The sequence below is a fragment of the Strigops habroptila genome, chromosome 6 (assembly GCF_004027225.2).
Source record: "Strigops habroptila isolate Jane chromosome 6, bStrHab1.2.pri, whole genome shotgun sequence".
Taxonomy (NCBI): domain Eukaryota; kingdom Metazoa; phylum Chordata; class Aves; order Psittaciformes; family Psittacidae; genus Strigops; species Strigops habroptila.
The window spans coordinates 47434999-47450502 of NC_044282.2; the positions used below are offsets into that span (position 1 = coordinate 47434999).

The window sequence follows — 15504 nt, forward strand, 5'->3', positions numbered from 1 at the left end:
ATGCCACACTAGAAGTTATAGTGAAATATGTTGTTCTTGGGAAATGTGTGGAGAACAGTGCTTGTTCAGTAGCTTTTCTTCTTGATTAAGACTGGGAATAAATGGAAGTTAATGGAGTATATTCAGTGTGGCTGGTCTATGCTCTAGGATCTGAAATAAATTATTAAATAGAGAGACATGTCTCTGTCCTGATACCAAGAGAACAGGATATGAAGTGGAACTAAGTGTGCCTAAGGTTAAAAAACCCCACAAAACAGTACAAACAGTAAAAATAAAACAATTTTTTTAATTTAATTTTTATTTTTAACTTAGATGGAGGCTGTGAATGGTATGTTTGTGAAGGCTTTCAGCTTGTACTCAAGAAACAAGCTGAAGCTTTAGAAGCATTAGGAGTATGTCCACAAATGAAGGTATGTAGGTGCTGGTGTGAGTTGTACACACCAGGTGTGTGTTACAGGAGGTGTTGTTTTAAAAGATTGTAATTTTTAAAGTGAATAGAGCAACTCCCTGTTTAAAAACATTGAGCATATGAAAACAAACTTTGCTTCTCTGGTAATTTTAAAACAGTTTATAAATCACAGTTATAAAATTAAAGCTGGAACATTATCCAGATCTCTGAGTTAGAAATTATGCTCTGTTCTCTCAGCAGTCAAGGACCTTGTAAACTTTGTATTAATCGCTATCCATTTGTATTTATCAGGATGAAGTTCTATGGAATTTTTGGAGGTGTTACCTTCAGAGGAGCAAACAGGCATACTGCATCCGACCAGCTGGGGAGACTGTCAAAGCATTATCAGTAAGTGAAAAGCTCAAATCCCATGAGATGTTTGGTACCTTTTTGAAAAGCAACAACAGAATCCTTGTTTGTTCAAGCTACATATCTAGCTGGCATTCATGTCACTTCAGTATGAGGGACGTCTTCTAAACAGGGTTCCATGTGCCCATTTTGTTGTTAGGTTTGGTTTGGGTTTTCTGTCTTTTGAGAGACAGATACTTGTCTAAGTACGGAAAACTGCTTATTTAAAAATACTGCTTTGTCTTGGCATAGAGAGTCAGTAGGTAGAGCAGAAATTACAATACAAAATAGATCAGCTACCATCCTTTCCTGCCTGCTCTCTTGAAGTCACTTGTTTCGTGAAGCTTTGATTCCATGTACTGCCAAGTTTTTGGTCATTGTACCAGACGGAAATGTAATGTCATCACTAGAAATCTTTTTATCTTGAGAAATCCTTTAAAAATAAGGTTTTTTGTAGGGTTTCTTTACACACTGCTGATGCATAGAAAATTAAAAATGTGAGCTGTTGGAGTTTAAACTTCATTTACGGTTGAACTTGCATCTATCATGTTTTATTTGGTTTCTTCAGATTGAAATGGTAACTGACAATAATACAATGACTTATTTACAAGCCACAGGTATGTGATAGCAGTACTGATGTGGACAGTGATCCAGAGAGGCCTAGCCTTCTTCACGTGCTGTCCCTCTCTGAAAGTGAGGGGGATCTGCAGACCGATAACAGCTTTGCCTCGTCAACTAGCAAGGTCTCAGGTAGGAGCAAGGAACTCAACTATCTGGAAGCAATTTTTGTGTAGTTTTTTAATAGAAATAAATATATATAAAGTATATTCATGTAGAATGAATTGGAGGAACTGGTTGGAAATGGTAGAGTTTTCAGTCCTGTTTGCCACTGGAGGACTTTATATCCTACCAGAAATAGAAGACTTTGCCTCCTCTCAAAGCCCACCCAAGGAGATGAAAGTTGAACAGGACCTGGAAATACAATGGGAAATGCAGGAGGAAGTTCTGTTTTGTAACAAGTTTGTGCCATGCCTCCTGTTTGCAGTGGGGAAAAAATTGCTATTGTATTTGCAAATCTAGATGTACACAAACACAGCAGCTTTGTCAGTCATGACTTTGATGTTAAAAAACCATGATTTGGTTCTTGAGGGGGGGGTGTTGTTTGGGGTTTTCTGTTTATTTGTTGCTTGGTTGGGATTCTTTTTTTCTATCGCATAGATATATTTAGCTTCCTAATTTTTTGCCTTACAGTATATTTTGGTACTTCTGTGTCTTCTGTCTCTGTATTCATAGAATCATAGAATGGGTTGGGTTGGAAAGAGCCTTTAGATCATCTAGTTCCAACCCCCCTGCCATGGGCAGGGGCACCTTGCACTAGACCATGTTGCCCAAGGCTCTGTCCAACCTGGCCTTGAACACTGCCAGGGATGGGGCATTTGCCACTTCTCTGGGCAGCCGGTTCCAGTGCCTCACCACCCTCACAGTAAAGAACTTCTTCCTTATACCTAACCTGAACTTCCCCGGTTTAGTTTGAAGCCATTCCCCCTTGTCCTACCACTACAGTCCCTAAGGAAGAGTCCCTCCCCAGCATCCTTATAGACCCCCTTCAGATACTGGAAGGCTGCTATGAGGTCTCCACGCAGCCTTCTCTTCTCCAGGCTGAGCAGCCCCAACTCTCTCAGCCTGTCTTCATATGGGAGGTGCTCCAGCCCTCTTATCCTCCTCGTGGCCCTCCTCTGGACTTGCTCCAACAGTTCCATGTCCTTCTTTGTCTTTGTTGTTGTTGTCTTTGTTGGTGTCCATGTCTTTCAACATGGTTGAGGACACCAGAACTGTATGCAGTACTCCAAGTGGGGTCTCACAAGAGCAGAGTAGAGGGGCAGGATCACCTCCTCCTGCTGGTCACGCTTCTTTTGACAGAGCCCAGGATACGGTTGGCTTTCTGGGCTGCGAGCGCACACCGAAGCCGGCTCATGTTCACTTTCTCATCAACCAACACCCCCAAGTCCTTCTCTGCAGGGCTGCTCTGAATCTCTTCTCTGCCCAACCTGTAGCTGTGCCTGGGATTGCCCCGACCCAGGTGTAGGACCTTGCACTTGAACTTCATGAGGTTGGCATTGGCCCACCTCACAAGTGTGTCAAGGTCCCTCTGGATGGGACCTTGACTTTTTACTACTTTATTTTTACTTTTTTCCTTATAACCCCTTCTATTTCGTCAGTTTCTCCTTTCTGTTCACAATATCAACTAGAAAATATTTATAGAATGCTAAACACTTTAATTAAAAAGTGTTCTAGAAAATTGGAGTGTTTTGGTACTACTGAGCAAGTGTAATGCCAGACAAAGCTGCAATGTCTGATATTGGAAATACATTTCAAGGCACATTTGAAACCTTTTGTTTGCTTTTTAAACTTCTGATGGTTTTTCTTTTTTGCTTTATTCTTTGCTTGCCTTTTCCTTCTTTGTCTGTTTCAGTGTTTGTTTTTCCCCTGTTATGCACTATCTATCCTCTTTATGTCCCATTTCTGTTCTTCTATGATACTGCCTGTCTACCCTCAGAAGACTGCAATCTTGTTGTTTAATACTCTCTTCATTTGTAAAGGCCAGAAATGGTAATAGAATAAACTTAATCTGGAGCAAATAAAATTAATAAACTTTTAAAAATCCAAAGGGGGGAAAAAAGTGGGAAAATGATGATACAAATTTTTGTGAATATAATGCAAGCACCTCTCAGCCTTATATATTAAAACAACACAATTTTCAGATAGTCACTGTTTGTACACGTAGCAGATCTTGGGTTTTACATGAATATTATATAAAGAGGAAAGAATTGAGTGAAAAATTTCTAGTGAAAATATTCCATTGAGTTTTCTTACCTTTTAGATGCCTAGAGGGACTCCTTTCTTCCTTGGTGCTTGTGCCTTGTCTAGTTACGCTGGTTAGCATTCCAGAATCGCTGGACAGTGTTAAGAAAGGCCGTAATTTAATGTGTTCTTGGTCTGTTGTTTCAGGGATTGGATTCAGCTGTTAAGTAGTCATACCAATAAAAGCACTTGAAATGAATTAAGACTTCAGCACATTCAGTGACACTAAAAGTACATTTTGGTGAAATCAAACGAACATAGAAATTGTTTTGTATATTCAAATTTAACACAAGTAATACTAAATGTGTTCTAGTCAATTATAAATTCTTGTGAAGATTCATAAGTTTCCTTTTCTGTGCTGTTTCTACTGAGCTGGTATTGCTACAGACTGGAAACCTCAACAGCTTTTTTTCCCCTAAGAGGCTTGTCCAACTAGCAAGTCTTTTTGTTATTTTTGTGTAGGGATAATAGCAAATTCCACTGAGTGTAGCACTGAGATGTTGCTAGAGAAGCCTATTAAACTCTTAAATTATTAGCTGTGTGTAACTGTGTGTTGTCATGCCTTGCATAAGCTGGAAGAAATAAAAGGAAATTGTGTTCCATCATTAAGGCCACAAATATAATGAGGATTATTTTCAATTGAGTTGAATGTGAAATTAATAATGAAGCTTCAGCCGTGAAGCTGCCTTTAAGCACAAAGTGTCCATGTAAAAGGTGAAACTGTTGACTAAAAGGATTAACTGATGTTCTTGCTTTTGTTCTCTGACGCACCTACGTGATAGACCTCATAAGATGCTCTCATCTAGACCTTGTCTCAGTCCGTACAAGTTGTACGTTTGCACTGGTTCTTTTAACCTGGTGCCATGTCCATTGTGCTACTGGCCGCCGTTTTAAGAGCCGGTAGGTGGCATCAAAGACCAGTTCTGCCTCAGGATCACGGTGTTTGCTGTGGCTTCATGCTGCACGTCGGTGGGCGCTGGACCTCTACTGCTGACCACGGGCACCGTACGGGCTTGGCTGTCACCTGCCAGCATGACCACGGAGCTGCCAGCCTCTCCGAAGCGTTAAGCTGTTTTTTGCAGGCTGCTTGTCATGGCCCTGCAGCTCCAGCCGGGGAGCTGTAGATCCAGCCCTCGCGTTCCTGCCTGAACAGGTGAACGGTCTGTGGGGAAACAGTGAGGAAATCTGTACAGAATCAATGCTGATGTTTTGTGCTGGTGTGCTTTAAATTAATTTTCCTTCGTCCTGGCTGGGTAATGCTGTAGGGAAGAGAGGCTTTTCTTTTTTATTCTTACTCCTTCCCCGACCTCCCAGGTTTTGCTGCTGAAAAGGTTTCCAACTCACAAGTCACTCTATTAAATTAAATTTCCTATTGCTGCTTCACTTAAATTTTAGTGATTCATATCAGTAATGAAATAGGGAGGTTTTGTTGTTGGTTGGTTGGGGTTTTTTTTCCAACCCTCTTCACCATTTGCTACGTTTTTGTTCTGATGGTGTTTCTTTTTTGCTGGATTTAGGTACGTTTTTTTAAAAGAATATCTACGTTTCCACAGTTAGGGATTACATGGCAGATGGATACACACCTTAACCTCAGTAAAATTTCTGCAATGTAAATAATTCTCTTGTTAGTCCTGACTGTGCTGAAGTTTAAAATTCTGTGCTTTAATCCCCAACTCTGAGGTATTGATTTAAGTACATAAAATTTTCCCTTGTTTCCCCACTGTTCCCTTATTGCTCGAATGGAAAATAGTATTTCCAGCTCCTAAATACTGTTAGTTATATGTTGTGTAGGTTAATATCCTTCTAGAACTCCAGGTTTAAGTGTAGCTCCCCAAAAAAGGTCCGTTTTCATGGGTACCAGAGGGAGTTTTGTCTCTGCATATAATCCAGTGTCTTAATCAAATGAATAGTGGTTTATGAAACGGGTTGTCATCTCATATTGTGGTAGACAGAGTTAAACTGTTTAGTAGAAAAATACACAAACTACCCAACTACGCAAAGTAGTGATTTCAAAATGTTACTAGTTTGCTGAACAAGGGTCCTTGTATGTGCTTTGTATCTTGTTTTCTGTATACTGTGAATCGTGTACATCACATCAATTCTTTTTTTTTTTTTCCTTTTCTTTTTAACATAAACCCAAGAATGCACCTCTTTGTGCTCTGGATCAGTAGATGGTAGCTTGTATTTAAAGAAGAACCAAAAGGAGAAACTGAGGATGACAATGCCAATGACCCTTTCATTCTGTTACATGGCATTACTCTGGCTGAGAGAACCAGTGACATTATCTGACCTCTTAAGGTATGAATAGTCTCTAGTGAAATATTTGTTGCTTTTATAAATATATTTTTTTATAATTTAAAAAAATCAGATCTGTACTATTTCTCACTAATTTGCTCAGTAATAGTGAAAAGTTCTCTGTGTTTAGTTGTCTTTTCATTGACATAACAATTCACACAGGTGCTTTTGGAGAACATTCTCCTCTGTTGATTGCAATGAATATCAAAGAGCTGTAAGGGAGAAGGGTTTGGAGCTAAAGAAGGTTTTTCTCCTTCTCCTTCAAAATTTCTTAAGATTCACCAGCACTAGATGTGCTGTTGTCAGCATGCCAGAATTAAATGAGTAAACATTCTCCAGGGCTTGCATCAGTGGCATCATACAAACAATAGCACTAGCATATAGTGATCTGAAAGGCAGCTAAGTAACTTCATGCAGTGGAGCTTGGACACAGAAATTAATATAGGAAGTCCTTTTTTGTCTTCATATCTTTTAATCTGTAATTATTAGAGTTCAGAATAACACACCTTTTAATGTAGTAGAAATAAAATCTTCTAATAATAGGGTTTGATGCTAAAGGGAGACCGCCAAACTGTTGCTGACAATGCAGTTCCATTCTCCCCCCTACAACAAGGCTGTGAACACTCTCCTTATTTACTTAAAGAATGAAAAATTGTTCATTAACTTTTCTTGTTAGCCATAAATATTTTAAATCGAGCCCAAATAGATTAAATTCAGGAATTCTTAGATTTTCCTTGCAAGATCTTTTGTATACTGATACTCCTTTTCAACAAGTGCTGAAATAGTATGTATTTCTAAAAAGATAGTAGAAAAAATGTTACTTTGCCAAAATTTAAGGAACAGAAAGACTCAAGTGACTGTATGTTGGCAAATCAAATTGAAAACTCAGGCAAAATAAAGGAAAAACTGATTAAAAATTCAGTTCAGTTCTTTAGTTTTTATTTTTGAAATATATAACCCGTGAGCTAAAAGGCAAGGCAATGAGTACATCATCCCCCACCTGTGGTGCATGTAACTCATATTGCTGCTGAAAGTGTGATGAATGTAAGGGAAGTGTACACCAGAGCCTGATACTCTACTGTGGCCTCTCTCCCCTTGAAGTGCCAACTTCCACCAGCAGTTTCCTACCTTTGTATGAGCTTTCCAATAAGGATGGGTATTGAAGAATGCTATTCTGCAAGTACTTTTAAAAGGGGAGGTTTGTATGTGCTCGAGTAGTTAATAGTAGCTAATTTATTTCTATGCAAAACAATGTTTAACCCTTTGACTTAACTTTAGGGGCTGGCTGTTGCCTTCATTGATCAGAATTGCACAAAATCATACCTGCATAACTAGATAGGCTGTTACATAAAAGAGACTTGTTAAATTTTCAGCAAAATGCCACAGTATTCAGAATTCACACTAGCACCCTGCCATACAGAAGTATTTATCGAATAGATTAAAAACTAGTAGAACTCAAAAGTAGTTTTCAATAACAAGATGTATTACTGACTACTGTCTTCCTAAGGAAGTTCAGGAGGAGTCAGAACAACCATAGCATACTCTGTATTTTTGTCACCGATTGAAAAACTAAATATATAAATCCTGTCTGATACAATGTTTGTATATGGCAAAAAATCCAAGTAGTAAATTACAATTACTGGCATGGATAAAATGGTTCATAGTAAAGAATTATTACTTAGCCCATCCTGTTTGGGGAGAAAAATAAATTATTATATATCTATTATTTGGTTACTTTATCTTGGAAACTGTCTCTCTAAAGCATGTGGAGTCATACGAGGCAAATACATCCTCACAAGTTTCTGTCTTAGGATGATTTGAAAAATCTGGTTTGAAAAAAAAAACAACCAACAAAATCAGCTGCCAAAGTCAACTATTTAGGGGAAAGGCAGATTGTGTTGTTTGTATATTAATGGTATATTGTGGTATTTGGCACTTTAAAAACTGGCAACTGCAGAAAAGATATAGGGAAATAATTCAGAACCTGGAGAACATCCTTTGTACTGAGGTCCTCAAGAGATGAGCACATTTGCTTGAAAGGATTTAGGGGAAACATGAAAACAGTAAAAAAAGCTGGAAAATGAGAGGAAAAAACAATCAAGTGCCAAAAATAGCAGAGAAAGGCATAATCAGAAACTAGTAATTGGAAATTGAAATAAGATGATTTGAATGAGAAGGTATCATTTCATTAGATAAAATTTGTGGGTGTAATACTTTTAAAAGTGGATAAAATGTTTCGGTGACTTTAAATGCACTGAACATAGGAACTGGATTAAATGCAGAAAGTGATGTTTAAAAGAATATAATTTGTATTGCAAAGTTTTACCATGATACGATAGTTATATAAGACCGTAATTACATTATCATGCTTCCCTCCCTACCCTTAAGGTCTCTTTCACAAGCTTCACGAAAAAGGGAAAAGAATTTTAAATTGCATGAACCATGATAAAATACTTGTTTGCTAACTTATGAATATTTAAGTTTAAAAAATCAGACATTTTTTCATGCATTAAGATACACAGATGAAAATAGTGACAGACCAGAGATGAAAACTGTGCAGAGAAAACATTAAGTATTCAGCATTACCTTTTAAATCTGTGTAGGCATTTTATTTTTTTTCTAATTTAAACCAGCTGAATTACAGTTGGGCTTAAAGTTCTGCCTTGTTTTTTCCTTAGTTTGGTTTTCTCCCTACCTTGAAGTCAGCTGACTACTGCTCCTCCCTTGTGATACATGCTTAGGCACTATGGTAGGGCAATCTGCCAGCTTTTAAAGGATTTACAACACCAAAAATACACTCCTCCTTGCTACTTGACACACTTAGCAGAAAAACACTACAATTACTTCCTCTGACAGGGACATTTTGGTTTAAAAATAACATTTTTAACAACCTGCTGCTCAAGTCTATGCAACACATTAAATCCTTTTTCACTGTGAATAGTCCCACAATACTCCATACAGTGTACATTATTTATCTAATTAATAAAATTGTTGGCTTGTGGGAGAAGTTTCAAGATGCTAGACTTTGAGATTCTGAGAACTAATGCTTTTCAAATGAGGTTATACCTAGCTGTACTGGCAAGACTAAACTTGTAATCGGTTTGTGGCATTACTCTGTGGCTTTAACAGATGCATCATTTCCTTGTAGCATGCAGAGGACCTGGGATTTTTTTCATACTTGGTCCTTAGTACACTGCTGCTGTAATTAAAGGAACATGGACTGTGTACTGCTAGTATCTGCTAGTCAGGTTTCCAAGCACTTCACTGGTAGAGCATAGGCCTGCAAGTGTTTTGATCGTCTGCCTGTAATGGTTTGGAAGAACAGCAGACAGAAGAAACTGTTCTGAAGAGCTATTCCAAATCTGGGCTTTTGGAGTAAGTGTTAAAAACCTGAATCATCAGCACATTGTATTCATAACAGGGTATTTACACTCTTTCATGTATTTTTAGAATGTAAAACCAACTCTTAACCTGTGAAAGAATAGCAGTCTTTTGTATGGAGACAGTAATTTCAAGCTGGGAAAGATGTCATTATTTTTTAAACAGTTGCAGTGCTTTGAATTAGTACAGCCAAGTTAGTGAAAAACAACCCACAACATTTAGATGGACACTGCTATTGTCTCTTGCGGTGTAAGGATGTGGTTCCAGCATCAGTTTAGGATGATCAACGTTTCTGTTGCTGTGGTCCTGCATAAACATCCCTGCTCTTTCTCTTGCCGTGGGTACCAGCATTCATCCTGTTTATGGTATATTAGTTGAAAGAAGTAGATCTGGAGAAAACTAATTGTGCAAAATAAAGTTTCACCAGACATTTTAGTGCAGGTTAATTTGCTTCATTGCAGTCCCTTTCTGCTTTGTGCTGGCAGTAATGCTTCTGCAGTCAGCTGAGTTTGGAAATCTGTCTGGTTGGAATCAAACCCTGGAAAACAAAAGACTAGTTCTCAATCTAATCCTCTGTCTGAGAAGTCACGCAAGTGCTTTTGTCAGCAGGGAGGAGTGTGAGGCAGAGGACTGGAGGGTCGGATTTCCCATCTCAGAGGCAGCAAGCTGTTAGGGTGGTTCGGCAGCAATCACCACTACACCACACCCGAAGGAAGGTCCTGATTGTTTGTCCTTTCCAGCTGCTACTGTGCTGGCTCAGGAGGTTGCAGCTTGCTGTGTCTTGGTACCAGCTCTTCAGATCTGACAACTAATTGTGTGATTGCACCTTAACACGTGTCAGCCAAAGCTTATCATAAGCTGAGCCTGTAATGGGTCACTCTTGCTGAAAGAGGAAGGTCTCACTTCCCTTTCTTCTTTCTTCTTTCCTCCTCCTGTGTGATGCATTCCCTTTCCCTCTGCCAACTCTTGCACTTGTTGGAGCCATCTGTGAGCCTCCTCAGCTGGTCAGGTGATGTTAAAGAAACTCATATTTCTGGCAGTAGGGTAAATGGGTAGTGTTTTGCTGCTGTTACAAGTTACATTTGTGGAAGAGGATGATGAACAACAGGAGCACACAGTCAGATGGGAAGGAGGGAAGTACTGCTAGTTATGTCGAGCTTTTAGGACAGCTCAGGGCATTTTGTGAAACCATACCTCAAGTTGAAGTTCTTCAGTTTAGTGCATATGACCTGCATATGGCTAAAATGAGCTAAGGAACTGACATGCAAGCTGCTTGGCAGATCAGGTGGGCTGGCAAGGACAAGCAACCAGTGCTGGGTTTGGATGATACCCTCACCGAGTGTGTGGACCAGTGCACATCGCCACTCAGGGTGGGGAAATGCTACTGACCCTGGTTGAGGAAAGCTACTGAAATTTTGTTACACCCCGCAATTTGATTAGAAAGGATTGTGCAATGACTTTTACTGCTTCATTTAAGAGACCAACACATAGAGCCTCAGAATAAATGTATTGGGAAATGTGATTTTTCAGATTGCTATTATTTTTCAGAAATCATAATATAAATGATGGGTTAATTCTAACTAAAAGAGAGAGTTTCGATTAAGAAATGCACTTTTCATTTGAATCTGGTTTGAATTCAATTTTCTAATTAAACTGAAAATTCAGTTAATGTTTAAAAAAATTAGCATGTGATTGTAAAGTTTGCAGCCTTCCAATAGAATTTTAGTCAACTTCAGTAGACATACACAACATAACATGCAACAAGTGGTGATGAGGGCACTGCACTGGGAGAGGGAAGGTGAGCTTGTGAATTGCTATGGGCTCGGGAGGGAGGTGAATCCTCCTCAACAGTGGCTGCTCTGTCTGTGAAGGCATTGTTCTGCCTTGCTTCTGTTCTTTTGTTTGTTTGTGGGGGGTTTTTTTGGTTTGTTTTGTTGGGTTTTTTTTCCCCTCCAGATTAATTTTGAATGGAAGTGGCAGATTGCTGTGCTTCACGAAACTTAGTGTTTCAGTGCGGGGGATTGGATCTAGCTAGCAATTGAAGTGTTTAGGTACTGCCCTGCATTGGGAGCAGTTGCAGACCCTAGCCTTGCAACCACTGTAGGAACCCGGAAGGGACTTGCAGATTTTGTAGACCCAAGAAGTGACTAATCTATGTAGCAAAATCAGGGTGATAACGCGCAAGGAACACAGCCAGCAGGAGAGAAAATAGTTATCAAATCTCTAATATCATTTAAAGAACAGGGTTTGCTCTGTTTGAAATGTTAACTTATTCAAGTTTAATATCCTCTTTTAACAAAATTGTCTTGGAGAAGAGACAGGAGGCAGTTCTAGTTTAGTCCTGTGGGAGACCATTAATCTGCTTTAATCTGGAATGAGAGTAGCATTAGTACCTTGTGAGGATTCATGGGTGTTCAGTGCTTGCTTTGCCTAGTGTGAATGGCAGCTAAGATGTTAGATAAGAGCAGGGGTTTGGTGTGGTGGTGGCTTTTTATTGGTACCTATGGTTAAGTCTTCATATATATATATGAAAAAGTCAAGAAAAATCCTAAATAACACTGCCAACCAGTTTTTAACAGCAAAAACAAAAAAAAGGCATTATTTAGATGAAAATAGAAAATAATAATTTTGTAGTTATTAGTATACAAAATAATTTCTATTCATACACAAAATAATACTTTTAAAGAATTAGAATACAGATGTAATTAATGGGATTTCAGTTCTGCATACCTGCTCATCATTCGATTACTTTCCTCCCTCCCGACTCAAGCTCCTCCAGCAGAAAGTGTGTGTTTTAAAAGTAAAATTTGCGTAAAGCTTTAGAATTTGGAAAAAAAAAAAAAAAATTCCATGCCATTCAGAGGAGGCTTAAGGCAGTTTCAGAAATGCAGTAGCTGAAGAATGTGCAGAACAAACTCCATATAAGCGTGTTGATTGTAAGCTTTCTGCCATAACATTACCATTTGTCCATCATATCCAAGCTTGAACTTAAAGGCCTGTTAAATGATTGAGCTGGTTTTTGATTGATGGAACATTTAAGGGTGTGTTGCTTCAGATAGAATTGCTTAGGCAGTACCATATCAATGTTACTTCAAATCAGAAGTTGATGTGTATATTAATTTTAGAATAAATGTATGGGGTTTTCATGCTAAATACTATTTTGTTTTGGACTTAATTTTTTTTTTTTTAATGCAGGTTTGTTGTTGAAGGTCATATTCCATATTTGAATGTTTTCCAGCATTTTCCGGAGAAGATGAAATTATGTGGAGTTGATCTTAAGATCTTTTGTGTAGAGGTAACTTTTTTTCTTCAAGGGAAAGATTAAAAAAAAATACTAAAATTTAGTTATCTTATGGTATTTTAATTTTTTCTTTTGTCACTGTACTAATAAGTTGATTAAATCTGTTCTGTGGTACAGTTGATGTTTCACGTTATTGGAGCCTGTGCAGAAACCAGTGCCCTCTGTGACTTGGAATGCTTTAATCTTTAACCAGTCTTATTAAGCTGATTACCTAAGTTAAAATAAAATCAATAAATACTTTTGGAGGAAAAGGTATTCAGAACTTCTCTTGGAACACTCAGAAATAGGACTTGGCTTCACATGTAGGGACAATATATTATCCTTTTTGGTGCTTCTTTAAAATATTTCTTGAATTTGTAATTCCATATTCTTTTCATAAAATATAGTTTAGATGCTATCAAAATTGTTTTTGTTCTTCCTGTACTGGTTTAAATATATCAAACCTAAAATCTAAATCTACTTAAGGGTTATGGCCCTATTAGAAGCTGAATAGTGATGGACAGTCTTGAGTAAAATGTAAATTTCCCTTATTTAAGGTTATTATGTATTATGGTAAAGATTGCCCACTGGTGTTTGTGTTGCAGAAAAGAAGTTTATTATGGATATTTGAAGTGTTCAAATAAAAACTTAGGTTTTAAGAGAAGAAAGCAGCAATTCTGCTAACAGGAAAAGCTAGGTTTTGGTCTGCTATAAGGTGTTTGTAGCCCAAGCCCTCAGTGATGATGTTGCAAGTAATGTTACCATTCTCCAATAAGTGGTATTTTTAATACCACTGCTTTCCTGTCTGGATAAATAATAATTATACCTCAACTGTTAAAAATCAGGGCATAATTTTAATCTAAAACCTCTTGATTTCTTTTTCTGTCTTGTATTTTTTCTGTTAAGGAAAGATCTATTAAAACGTGAGTGTAAACTTTAAAAACAAAACATAACTCTTAATTTGCAATATCTCTGTCCTTCTTTACCTCCCTCCTTTGGAGGAGTTTTTGTCTCTCAAAAATGGTTACATAGAACTTGTATTCTGGCCAGATCAAATAAAATACGCCCCCCCCCCATCCTACACATCACACAATTCATATGAATTGCAGCTCTAAAAGTTGTACCACACCTCCAAGTGGAAGATCTGGTTTGCAGAGAGGAGATGACAGTTGCCTCTGGAGGATCCTAGTGCTTTCCTTTGGGATAGAGCTGTTTCTGGCATGCAAGATGATCTGATGCCAATCCTGAAGGTGATGTCATAGAATGGTCATAGAATCATAGAATGGTTTGGCTTGGAAAGGACCTTAAGATCATCTAGCTCCAACCCCCCTGCCATGGGCAGGGATGCCTCACACTCGACCATGTGGCCCAAGGCTCTGTCCAACCTGGCCTTGAACACCGCCAGGGATGGAGCATTCACAACTTCCTTGTGCAACCCATTCCAGTGCTTCACCACCCTCACTGTAAAGAACTTCTTCCTTATATCTAACCTGAACTTCCCCTGTTTAAGTTTAAACCCATTACCCCTTGTCCTATCACTACAGTCCCTGATGAAGCTTTGCTCTCTGGCATCCTTCTGTCAGCAGTCTTTATGAGCTTACTTTCTCCCAGAGCTGTTGGTTCTGATCATTCTACTGTCCCTCCAGAAGCACATTTCCACTGTGGATTGTAGCATGTCCTGATGTGGGAGTGGGACTTCCCAACTCGAGAGCCACAAGCTGGTCAATTTAATCTCTTTCCACCTTTACATAAAAGAGGCAGTCTTGCCACTTCACTCTCTGTCTTAAACACTTATATAGCATATATGCACTTTCCTTTTTTCACAAACTGGTATAAAAACTCCCAGATCATACTGCTTATGATGAATCTGTATCTAGTGTGGTCTGTTGTTTAGGTTACAGGACATTGCTGATCTAAAGGCTGAATTCATGTAACTTTTGACTTCCATCTTGTTTGTGATACTGACACCTGCACCCTTCACTTCCGAAGTATAAAGTAAATACATGTACTAATCAAGTCATCTCTTAACTTTGTTTTCATTGAGATTGTATAGTTTCTTTTCTAGCCACTCCAGTATTACTATGGCTTCCTCTTTCTAGGAATATCTGCTCCCTGCAGATACTCAGTGTTCCTTTAGTAATGCATCCTCAGGTTTATTTAGTTTTAACATCTTTTACTACATCATTGGGCTGATAATTGCAATAACCTTACTGGCTGTTTCCTACATCTTATGTTTCAGAACTGATCTTGCTGCTCATTGCAGCTCTGAGATTACGAGTAGTTTGCCGTATCTAGTTTTGACATCTGAGTTTTGAGAAATTCAAGAGATGAGGTTATTGTCCTGGAGCAGGAAGTCAGATTGTGTAATAACTTCATCCTGAAAATGCAGCCTGCATTCTTTTCTCCTTGGTGTTCTGAATATAATGATCTATAGACAATTATCTTCAAAACCTTTGTGGGATTATGACTGTTAAGAATCAGGCGGGTAAGATGCCCTAATGCCATGCTGTGCTTCGAGTCTGGTGAATATGAGCTACAAAAATGTTCAAAAATCTTGATAACTGACAGGACTAGTCAACATGTCTCCTTTATTTTTATTTTGAACAGATTTTTAGTGCATTTAGTTGTGTCCTGTGCTAATACCCTGCAGCTCTAATTTGAGTTGAGAAGTAGTTATTTCGTAGTAGCTTGAAGGATTTAAAGTCATACAAAGTATCATTCTAAGTATCCATTAAGTACAGGTGAACTTGGTAAGTATCCATTAAGTACAAGTTTAACTTGGTAAGGCTCAGCTTGTATAAAAACGTTCTCAGTGGCTTAAAGTTGATTTTTTTTTTTTTAAGTGCCAATTTCCCAGATGCTGAAAATATACTGAATTTGTACAAGTTTG

At 38.3% G+C, this 15504-nt stretch overlaps 1 protein-coding gene across 4 annotated transcripts in view; it reads left to right on the plus strand.

Annotated features, from left to right (window-relative positions):
* Window positions 1-15504, plus strand: part of TAF1B (TATA-box binding protein associated factor, RNA polymerase I subunit B) — a 52459-nt gene that overhangs the window by 4299 nt on the left and 32656 nt on the right. For 2 of the 4 annotated variants that reach the window (XM_030489570.1, XM_032920008.1), the window contains exons 4-8: window positions 313-410; window positions 701-796; window positions 1408-1546; window positions 5800-5956; window positions 12530-12629. In XM_030489570.1, coding sequence (XP_030345430.1) covers window positions 313-410; window positions 701-796; window positions 1408-1546; window positions 5800-5956; window positions 12530-12629 — 590 coding nt within the window. Of the gene's footprint in view, window positions 1-312; window positions 411-700; window positions 797-1407; window positions 1547-5799; window positions 5957-12529; window positions 12630-15504 lie in introns of those variants that run through there. The other 2 variants (XM_030489571.1, XM_030489572.1) reach the window with 2 other exon arrangements.